Genomic DNA, 11,633 nt, shown 5'->3' on the forward strand with positions numbered 1-11,633 from the left:
GCCCCAATTATCTTACCCATTACAAAGATAGCTTCCCCAATTATCACCTCTAATATCATTATCTCATAGACATTTACCTCCCCCCTTCATGCCCCCTCTGTTCTAAAATCTGATTTGTCTATTTTATATGTGTTCACTTTTTTTGATTGTATCCCTTTGGTATATATGGTCATGTCAATTTTCTTCCACAATTTGATCTGAGGAAGTGGGTCTGGCCCACGAAAGCTCATCACCTAATAAATCGTCTTGTTAGTTTTTAAGTGCTGCATAGTCCTGTCTTTTGTTTCAGTATTCAGTAGGATGGTGTTTTCTGTCACCAGTTCTAAAGGCAGTCAGGTAGCTCTGTGTGAGGACTCTTGGGCCTGGTCTACACTAAAGGGGAAAGTCGACTCAAGATATGTAACTCCAGCTACGTTAATTACATAGCTGGAGTCAAAGTATCTTAAATCACATTTTGGAGCGGTCCACACAGCAAGAGATCTTTCTCCTCATGAGGAGCAGGACTACTGGCACCGATGGGAGCATCCCCTCAGTCTGACTTAGTGGGTCTTTACTTGACCTGCCAATTTGAACCCTGGAAGATCTACTGTGACAGCGCTGATCTTCTCAGTAGTGTAGACAAGCCCTTGATGTGCTAAAGCACTGTTGGATTTAAAGACCACATATCATTTCTTCATTCTGATAAAATCTAGTGCACCAAAACAGTAGCAGAATAGAAATCTCTGGAGGCAGTGACAGATCTATAGAAAGGATCTTTAACACCAATAGAAGACTGACTGGATGTGACTGCTTAGAAGCCAAGGGCCTGCTGCTATTCCCACTAGAATCATTACAAAACTCATATTGACTTCCATGGGTTAGATGTTCATTTGACAAAATCCACCTTCATCATCACAGCTGTAACAAGGGTGGGGCAAGTGGGGCACTCGCCCCAGGCGCAGTACATTTAGGGTCGCAAAATTAAAAATTAGAAAGTTAAAATATTAGTTCATTTATATCTTTACTATCATCTATTTGCAATCTCAATTAACATGTGCAATTAATAAAATTAATATAAAAAAATTAAGAATTTTATCATTTTGGGAGGCGGGGGTGGGAGGGGACGGGTGCAGTAGCTTGCCCCAGGTTCAGAAAACCTTCATTTCGGTTCTGTCCATCATCACTATAGATTCACTACGGAAAGTCTGTAGAGAGGGCAAGGACGGAAATATAATACTTTCTCATCAACAGAGGTGTCCCAAAGAATGCAGGTTTGTGCCCTGTTGGTGGGGCCATGGGAAAAGATATGCTGTTTCTATATGTCGTACTCTTGTTGAGTACATGGAAACCTTTAAACTCCTTGCCTGTTATCCTGGCTCTGTTCAGAACTAAAATTCCCTACACAAATATTTTAAAGATAATGTCACTGAATCCATTATTTCCCATTTTCTTTCCTTTTTTCTTTAATTAAAGAGGATAAAGAAATTACCTTCCAGAAGAGTTTTAGCAACACATGTTTTTCCTCATATGCTACCAACATCTATTTTCAAGAATAATGTCAAGGTGAGTGTTCATTTTAAATTGTAGGGTCACCATTACAGGTATTTGTGTGAAACAAAATGTTTAACAAATGTGGCTACTCTTTGCTTGCTAGTTATTTATGAACAGGCTCAACTGAATTTACTTTTTACAATTTTTTTGTTATTTGAAATATTTAGTAAATGCTTTCCACCTCTGAATAATTAAACTATCTGTTAAAATGTAGGAAAATGTTTTTCTCCCCTAGATATTGGTGCTGATTCGAAATCCAGAGGATATATTATGTTTACAATTTATGAAGAACTGAAAGAGGTGAGATTAATGTTATGTAAGGAGTGCTGTATCTCTCTCTTGTGTTTCAAGTAGTGTTTGTTACTAAAAGATTCAGACATTATCAGTCTTATCTGGATTAACTTTAAGGTGCCAAAGAAATGTACCAGTGAACAAAACAACTTTAGAATATCTCAGACTTAGATGGAGAATGTTCAAAGGCACAAGCACTTTGACTGTCAAACTGTTTTTTCTGCCTTTGAAAATCTCCCCTTGGATCTAGTAATACCCCAAGAACTTTTTATAGACTTGGTCTGTATTTTCAAATCTAAATATGCATTTAACAGGCTCAAGTGTTACATTTAAAATATATGCTCTAGTTCAGCCATGAGTTATTCGGCAAGAAATTACTGGGGAAAATTCCATGGCCTGTGCTTATGAAGGGAGTCAGACTATGTGATCACAATGGTCACCTTCTGGGCTTAAAATCGCTGAACAGTGAGTGTACAGAAAATAATTATTATTGGGAGTACAGCAGTTCTGAGGGCTTTTTTTTCCCCACTACAAGAACCCTGTTTCAGTAACTTTGACACTAACTGGCAAAACTCAGAATATGATCTATCTACAATTTAAGACCTTGATCCCACAAATACTCAGATGTGCGAGTTACTTTATAGACGTGGGAAGTCCTGGCTTAGAACACCTTGCTCATAAAGTGACTTGTGCGGTGAGGCTCCCCTTATGGGGAGTTAACTCCCAACTCCCACTCATTGCAGTGGTGTGGAGGCTTCTTCTATAGCCCTTGGGGGGAGGGCAGGATTCACCCAGAAACCACTCCAACACCAGTATAAGTAACAAAACACTTTCATCAAAGAGCCCCAATGCTTGTCAGCATCAGTTCTTCAGTCACTGCTCTGGGTGTTGTGTTAGGCTCTGGCTGGTGGTACAACACGGGGAAAGCTCACAAGTAGCCACACAGCCACACTGCTGCTGAGACCTGTCCTACAGCCTGGAGCTTAAGCTTTGGCTACATCTAGACTACAAAGAAAAGTTGGAAAAAGATATGCAAATTACGAACCGCAATTTGTGTATCTTTTCCCGCTTTTCTTTCGAAAGAGGCTTTTCTGAAAGTTGGCACGTCTACACGGCACCACATTTTGGAAAAACCTGCTCTTTCGAGCTATTCCTTCTTCCTCGTAAAACGAGGCTTACAGGGATGGTGAAGGAATGCATCTGCTTTTTCAGAAATGTTTCTGAAAAAAGCGGATGCATCCCTTAGATGCAGCATTGCTTTTCCAGGATACCTTCAGTATCCACATATTCACTCTGCTGACACCATTATTGGGCCTAACCAAGTGAGTTATAAGATCAAGAACACATATTCCTGCGCCTCCAGAAATATAATCTATGCTATCATGTGCCGAAAGTGTCCGTCTGCTATGTACATTGGACAAACGTCTCAGACACTTCGCCAAAGAATCAATGCCCACAAAACAGACATTAGACAGGATCACAAAGAAAAAACAGTTGCTTGCCATTTCAACCAGAAAGGACACTGTCTCAATGACCTACTCACCTGCATCCTACTTCAGAAGACATTCAAATCTGCACTTGAAAGAGAATCCTCTGAACTGGCATTCATGCTAAAATTCGACACTCTCCGCGGGGGCATGAACAAAGACTCCAGCTATCTTACCCATTACAAAGATAGCTTCCCTAATTATCACCTCTAACACTATTAACTCACAGACATCTACCATTCCCCACCTCTAATATTATTAACTCACAGGCATTCACCTTCCTTTCCCGCCCCCCCTGCATCCCCCTTCTGTTCTGAAATGTGATTTGTCCTTTTCATATGTGTTCACTTTTTAAATTGTATCCTTTGGTATATATGGCTGTGACTATTTTCTTCCACTATTTGATCTGAGGAAGTGGGTCTGGCCCACGAAAGCTCATCATCTAATAAACCATCTTGTTAGTCTTTAAAGTGCTACATAGTCCTGTATTTTGTTCCAGAAAAGCACTGCAGTCTAGATGTAGCCTTTGATTATACTGGCAGTTGAGCGGCATAGCTTTTGTCATCCACAGATGCTTACACCCCTCTCATCCAAAGATAAAAACTTTGCCACCACAAGAACTAGGTTAACATTTTTTTGTGGGTCCCAGTGCTCTCCTGCTGACAAAGCTAATGCTGCTTATAGGGGGGGTGTAGATTTTTTGTCAGCAAAAGTGTTGACTATCTCTACTTACACTGTCTGACTTTTAGCAACAGAGCCTTTTGCTAAAAGCTGTGTAGGGTACACAAAGCCTTGTTCTTCCGCCTGCTGTATACTCAGGAGCCCTTTCTCCCATATGAGTAGAACTGTCATCAGGAATTGAGGGTTGGATTTCCTTCCAAATATCGAGAGCTCTGTGAGGGTGGAGAGGCCAGCTTCTCCTGTTTGCTTATTTGCCCACACATTAGGGCTCTGGGGACGAGGCCCAGGTTCCCTGTAAGCTGTGAACCTGCATGGGCATGCAGAGGTTCAGAGGACCCCAAGCATTCAGGGAGTTCAGCTGATCGGCTGGAATGGGGGGAGGGGCACTCACCCTCTCAGAGGAGCAGAAGCAGCAGCAACTGCTGCTACTGCCACCTGCTATAAATGGAGACGCTAGCTCCAGCCTCTACTCCAGGTCTGGGCAAAAGATGATCTGTGGGATGAATCCCACCCTGCCCCACACCCGTTTGGCATTCAGGAAAGCTGGGTGCAGGGCCACGTGTGTGTTTGTGAACACTGAGAGCCTGGAGGGAGGGGGCGAGAGGCTTCTCATGCTACCCCTGCTCCCAGGAGCGCCCATTGGCCGGTTTCAAACAATTGCAGCTGCCTGTTTGCAGGACAGGCAGCATGTGAAGTGCCCCTCCCCCCCATATGCCCCAGGATCACACCATTCAGTTCAGAACAATAAACATGGTTCCTGCACCTCCTCAGAGCACGCTCAGGGGCTGGAAGGAAGGGACCCTGGCTAAGGAACCTGCTAGGCTGTTGGTTGGGAGCCAGATAAGATCTCCCAGCCAGAGTCTATCTCTGGCACCTCAGCTCCTCCCTCCCCCAGCCCCTACCTCATGTAACCCAATCCTTCTGTACCCCTGTTCCAGCCCCCATACACCTTCCCTGACACTGCATCCCCTCCTATACTCCTCCTCAGGTCACAACCCCCTCTCAGACCTTGGACACCAATCTGCTATCCCTGGTCACAGCCAAAATCCCTACACCCCCTCTGGCACTCCTACCCCAGGTCACAACTCCTTCCAGGCCCTGCACTCTCTTCTTACTCCAGTCCGTTGCCCCAGGTCACGATCCACTACTTCACCCAAACACCCTCCCAGATCCACTATAGCTGTTGGCCCCAGTGACTTCAGGGTAGATAGTTACTTCAGCAACAGGAGGTGTTTCCCCATTGCTGTAAGTTAATTCACCTCCCTGACAGGTAGTCGCTATGTCGACAGAGGAATGCTTCTGTCAATCTAGCACTGTCTACACTGGAGCTTAGGTCAGTTTAACTACATGATTTGGTTGTGAATTTTTTTTTTTACACACCTGAATGTTGTAGCTGGGTTGAATTAGCATTCTAGTGTAAACCAGCCCTAAGGCTTTACATGTTTCTAACAAACAAGGGCTAAAACTGTAAGTGATAAAGACAGTCCTTAGCATCTGTAAGTATCAGAGACATATAGCGTTTGATATTCAAAATACTGTTGTGCATTTATACACACGTATTAAAAGCAGCATGTGCACAGCAAATGAACTGTTAGAAAGTCACGTAAGTACATGTAAGGTACACTGAAATCATCACAGGTTTATCTCTTTTCAAAAATGTTTTGTTTTTTGTTTCCTTGCTTTTTGCCCTCCTTTTCCATGGGTTTAAACACTAACACCTGTATTGTAGCCAGGCTACAGAAAAAGAAATAGGCATCTGTTAAAAAATAAAAGCACAGAAGCTAAGTATTGAACTAGCACGGTGCCCCAACTCTGCTTTTTCTCCTAGAAGTGGTGCACTGTGAGTATGTATTCCACATAGGATAGGTTCTGCCTTCCCACAACAGTGCACTGTGTGAAAAACACACTCACAGTGCACTGTTGTGGGAAGGCAGAACTGATCCTAACACATCTTGGGATTCCCCCAGAGTTCTCGCACAGCCTCCTCAACTGCTGAATGGGCATCAAGAGTAGCTCTGTGAGCTCTCAGTGCTGAGGAATGCCAAAGTAGCGCAGCAGCCTGTCCCACTACCCCTTCAGCAACAGTCTGCCTGCTTCTGTATTCCTAGTGCAGGGCAAAACAGGAGCAGTCCAAATGGAGCCAAAGTATCTGACACTCAGCAGTCAGATACTTGGAGAGCTTTGATAGAGGAGAGGTGCATGCCTGCATGGCAGAAGAGATCACAAAACACTGAGCAGAGCCACAAGGACAGGCATTGTGGGATAGTGGCAGAAGCTAGTTCTGTTGACAAAACAAACAGCAGTGTCTTCACTTGATCTTTGTTGACAATAAAGGATGGGGGGAAGGAGCATGGGGAGAGTGGGTGATGGGGGCAGCAACACTCTGCCCCCAGAATGCCCACATTAAGCATGCTAGGGTGGTCAGGGCCAGGCTGGCGATTTGGGAAGGCAATGTCTTCCCCTGCCTAGCATATTGGCCACCCATATCCAGACTTATGAATTAGTCTGAAATCATCAGATGTAAAGCTTTATATAAAGCATTACTGTGGGTAAACAAAGCTTTCTGTCTCCAGTGTCAATTTGGCACAATAACAATGAAAAAATGTGTTTTTGATTAACAACTTGCACTGTGTAAACTTCTTCCTCTTTTCAGAACCTGATTTTGGGAGTGAAAAAAATAGCTACATTCTTTGGGTTCTCCATAACTGATGAAGAGATTCAAACTGTTGCTGAGAGGAGTAGTTTCCAGACTATGAAAGAGAATGCCCACAAAACCCATGGTGCATTTGGAAATATTCTTTTCCGCAAAGGTGAATTCCCAGTACAACTGACAATTCCTTGATGGCTGATCATTCTTAAATGTCTCTTTGCAGACACTGTATTAAAATGTTACTGGAGTAAATGTAGGTCATTGATGCAGTATTCAAAATACTAATTTAATTTCATCTTAACAACAGTAGAAAGATATTTCAGGTCAGCTCCTCTTAGAACCATAAAATGTTAGGGTTGGAAGAGACCTCAGGAGGTCATTGAGTCCAACCCCCTGCCCAAAGTAGGACCAACCCCATCTAAATCATCCCAGCCAGGGGTTTGTAAAGCTGGGACTTAAAAACCACTGGGGATAGTGATTCTACCACCTTCCTAGGTAACCCATTCCAGTGCTTCACCACCCTCCTAGTAAAATAGTTTTTCCTAATATCCAACTGTCACGTTACCGAATTTGAGGGAAGCAGCCAGATCACTGCTACACCCATAGGTGGGGGTGTTGGCCCCAAAAATGATATAAAAGGGGGCCATGTGAGGTGTTGAATAGAAGCTTACTGTCTGCTAATCCTATGTACGCTTTTCATGTGATTATATAATGTCTGTGTGTTAAGTTATAAGCATGTACTGTGTATGGATACTGAGTATTTCTCTGCATGTGGTTGAGCATTGGGCAGAGCCTGGCCTATGGACATGCTAATTAGCGAGGCTATGTGGGACAGTAGCACTCAAAGGGCCAAGGACACACCTCGGGAATGAGGACTGACACCTAAGGGCTGCTACCAGGGAACACAGGGATAGGCCGCTGGCCAGGTGACCTGCTACAGCCAAGAAGAGACCAGGAAGGAGGTATAAATATGCCATGTGGCTGACTCCATCTTGGTACTCAGCTCAGCACTTCATCCCAGAGGCAGCAGTGCAGGGATCAAAGAGCCGGAAAGAATTGTGGACCCATCCTGACCTAGGATGCGCAACAAGGACTTTTAAGCCAGCAGCTGTAACATCTCTGCTAGAGCCTGCATCAAGAACTGGGAGATTCGATGCATATAATGTATGATACTTTAGCAACCTTACTCTCATGCTTTTAACCTTTAGATGGTAGATTCTAAAGGATTGGCTTGGCGTGATTCGTGGGTAAGATCCAGAGTGTAAATTGACCGGGGATCTGTGGCTGGTTTCTTGGAACCAGACAGAACTTGTTCGGGGTAGGTGGGATTGGGTTCTAAGACCCCCCCCCCCCCACCGGTGTATGAGGCCCGGGGCCATCTGGAGCACGGATATTGCTGGGGTTTCAGAGGGGTTTTGCTTGTGAGGCTTCAGGCAGACTACTGAAGCGTTCTGTGGGACTGGTTTGTGGCCTGTTTGGAAAGGTCACCAGTCTGGGGGCTGTAAAAAGCCTCAAATTTGAGCAATTCACCCTGAGCGGACGCCCTCAGCTGTGCCCAGACTCGGCCCGGTCCGTCACACCAACCTCGACCTCCCCCATTATAACTTGAGACTATTGCTCCTCATCCTGCCATGTGTCACAACTAAGAACAAATAGCCTCTCTCCATACTCTTTGGAACCCCCTTTAGGTAGTTAAAGGCTGCTATCAAATCCCTCCTCACTCTTCTCTTCTGTAGACTAAATAAGCCCAAATCCCTTATCCTCTCCTCATAAGTCATGTGCTCTAGCCCCCAATCATGTTTGTTGGTCTCCTTTGGATCCTCTCCAATGCATAGACATCTTTTCTGTAACAAGGGGCCAAGAATTGGACGCAATACTCCAGATGTGGACTCACCAGTGCCGAATAAAGGGGAATAATCACTTCTCTAGATCTCCTGGCAATGCTCCTCCTAATGCACCCTAATATGCCATAAGCCTTCTTGTCTACAAGGACACACTATTGATTCACATCCAGCTTCTCATCCACTGTAATCCCCAGGTCTTTTTCTGCCAAACTGCTACTTAGCCAGTCGGTCCCCAGCCTGTAACACCACTTAGGATTCTTCTGTCCTTGTTGAATCTCATCAGATTTCTTTTGCCTGAATTCTCCAATTTGTCTAGGTCAATCCAGACCCTGTCCCAGCCCTCCAACAAATCTACCTCTCCCCCTAGCTTACTGTCATCTGCAAACTTGCTGAGGTGCAATCCATCCCCTCATCCAAGTCATTAATAAAGATATTGAACAAAACTGGCCCTAGAACCGACTGTTGGGCAGTCTGCTTGATACCAACTGCCAACTCTGCATAGTGGATTAGTCACACTACCCGTTGAGCCTGACAATATAGCCAGCTTTCTATCCACCTTACAGCCCATTTATCCAATACACATTTCCTTAACTTGCTGGCAAGAATACTGTGGGAAACTGTATCCTTGTTCCTCTCTTCAAAGCAAAACCTCTAAGTTTCCCAAACCTGACAGTCTTCAATTTGGGGGAGGAGCCACTTATTACATTTCCGTGTTCTTCCCAACAGATACTAGAGTCAGCTTTGATGTCACCTGTATTCAGCCATGTTCACAATCTACAGCTTCTAAGGATTTGACCCAGAGTACTTCCAAGATAGTTGATAGTTCTGTTCCTGCTCTGCTTTCTCATATCTTTTCTGTTACTGGAACATCCAGCCCTTCTGAATGGTCAGAATACGCAAGGAATCCCCAAATAACTTTGGATTAGTCTCACAGTGATGCTATTTCCCTTTTATCCTTTCATGCCAGATCATTAAAAGCAGGTAACTGGTTCACAGGTATGTTTCACATACTCTTAATTATCTGATTTCCTTAAGCAGAAGTGCGTGCACTTTCTATGGACTCTAGTCTGCCATTCCTACTCACGCTGCATAGTGCCTTAAAAAGCAGCGGCATTAATTTAAATGAGATTATTCAGGGAGAAAGACACTTCTTATAATGGTGTGACACTGGGGACTTTTATTTACTGCACACTATATTTAAAGAAACAACATGATGGCCACACCGAAAAGAAAATATTTTGTAGCTCATTAGCTTCCACATTTACTTTATTTAAAATGACAGTGGTTAAAGAAAAAGTTATCTGCAAGAAGGTAAATGTTCTTTTGAAGAACCTAGTCCAATGGCAGAACTAAAAGGAGGGCAAGGGGACAATTGGCCTTTAGGTGTATGTGTGGCATAGATGCTAACTCCATGGGTGCTCTGGGGCTGGAGCACCCATGGTAAATAAATAGTGGGTGCAAAGCACCCACCAGCCACCAATATTTGGAGAAGCCATCGATCAGTTGTTTGGTGGCTGGGGGATGACAGAGAGCAGCAAGTGGCAGAGCCTCAGGGGAGGGGCTGGAGCAGGGTGGGAAGAGGTGGAGTGAAGGTACAGGAGGAGATACAGAGTGGGGACAGGAAGAGATGGAGAAAGGGCAGAGCAGAGCTTTGGAGCAGAGTGGGGATGGAGCACCCCCAGGGAAAAAAATCTCAGTGGCTGGCCTGCCCAAGCATATTATGCAATTGACAAATTTTCACACAGGGCTAGAGAGGAAGCCAGCCCCTCACTCATCTGGCAGCAGTGGCTCCAGCACCACAGGGCTGGGCCTGGCTTGCTGCTCCAGGCATCGTAGCATGGCATAGAAGGTGATGTGAGGCTGCAACCACGTCTCACTGCCACTCACTGACATTTGGCCCTGCCGTGGGTGTTTGGGAGAAACTTGAATGCACTGTGGCTGTGGGTGACATATCAGTGGCCTGAGTGGAGAGCCACTCTCAGCTCCATGCTGTCATGTGATTGCCACGGGCTTGCTCTGCTGCGTATCATGAAAGAGCCATCACTCCATTTCACTGCAAAATGTGACTTCACCACGAGTCTGATCCAAGCCTCATTAAAGTCAGTGGAAAGGTTAGTACAGTCATCACAGTGCTTTCAATGAGGCTCTTAGTGGTTAACAATGTACACTCTAGCTAGTATAAACCATGGCTGAAAAGAAATGATTTTGAACAAAAGTTGAAACATTACAATCTTTGCTACCAGGCAGTGATCTAGACACTACAATTATATACATATGTTTGCTTGCAGGCAAGATTGGTGACTGGAAAAACCTTTTTAGTGAAGCTCAGGACCAAGAAATGGACAAAAAAATTGAAGAGCGGTTAGCAGGAACTAAACTGGGAACAAAGATCAAGTATGAGGTGTACTGCAAAGCATGAAAATGGGAGCTAGTTCAACGAAGCACAACATGATCAGCTTACTGGCATTTTTTGTAGCCTGAAGGAAAAGCCCATTTATTCCCTCTAGATTTTTTGTACAAATTTGTAAACAATTACATTCTAACTCTCCTTAGAAACTGATATTCTGTCAACCTTGAATTTTACAGCAAGCATGTTTACTGTACAGCTTACTGTCTTACTTTAACTAATGATATTGTAATGATCACATCTAATATAATGCAACAAAACTGCTGAAGTGTATTATCTGAAATTAAAAAGCAAGTTTTATCATATTGAACTTTTAGGTTTTAATAGTGCCACTAATTTTTGGTTAGTAGAAAGAAAGAAAGCCTGGAACATGGGGACTTGTACAAGACCTGAGGCTTGAACTAAAGGTAGCAAAAATCATGCTATGAGAAAGAGTCAGGAGCTATTACAAAGCAAATGCCTACTTATAATTCAGTTGGCTAGTACCTAAACTTGGCAAGAATATGGCTGGCACTGCTAAAACACAGGCATTCCTAAGTAGTTCTAGGAACTAGGTATTCATGTAAACACATTCTAGAAGAACTGTACAAGAACACAACAATACAAAGTTATGGTTTAAACACACTCTGTGAAGATGATACTGGCTCAAAGGGATGGAGAGAAGTGTTTTGAACAAGCCAGTGTCAGAGGGTAACAGGTAACTTGTTTATATTAGTGCATATAAGAGGAGTCACAGAAGGAAT

The 11,633-nt window shown here is 43.9% G+C and overlaps 1 protein-coding gene across 1 annotated transcript; it reads left to right on the plus strand.

The window, feature by feature from the left end:
* Positions 1-300: 300 nt before the first annotated feature.
* On the plus strand, positions 301-10,902 carry LOC106731946 (sulfotransferase 6B1-like). Its single transcript, XM_089777165.1, has 4 exons — positions 301-336; positions 1,453-1,542; positions 6,643-6,799; positions 10,772-10,902. The coding sequence occupies exons 1-4, from the start codon at positions 301-303 to the stop codon at positions 10,900-10,902; spliced, it is 414 nt and encodes a 137-aa protein (XP_089633291.1).
* The last annotated feature ends 731 nt before the right edge of the window (positions 10,903-11,633 follow it).

Source organism: Pelodiscus sinensis, chromosome 3, assembly GCF_052426305.1.
Source record: "Pelodiscus sinensis isolate ZL-2025 chromosome 3, ASM5242630v1, whole genome shotgun sequence".
In the NCBI taxonomy this organism is placed as follows: Eukaryota; Metazoa; Chordata; order Testudines; family Trionychidae; genus Pelodiscus; species Pelodiscus sinensis.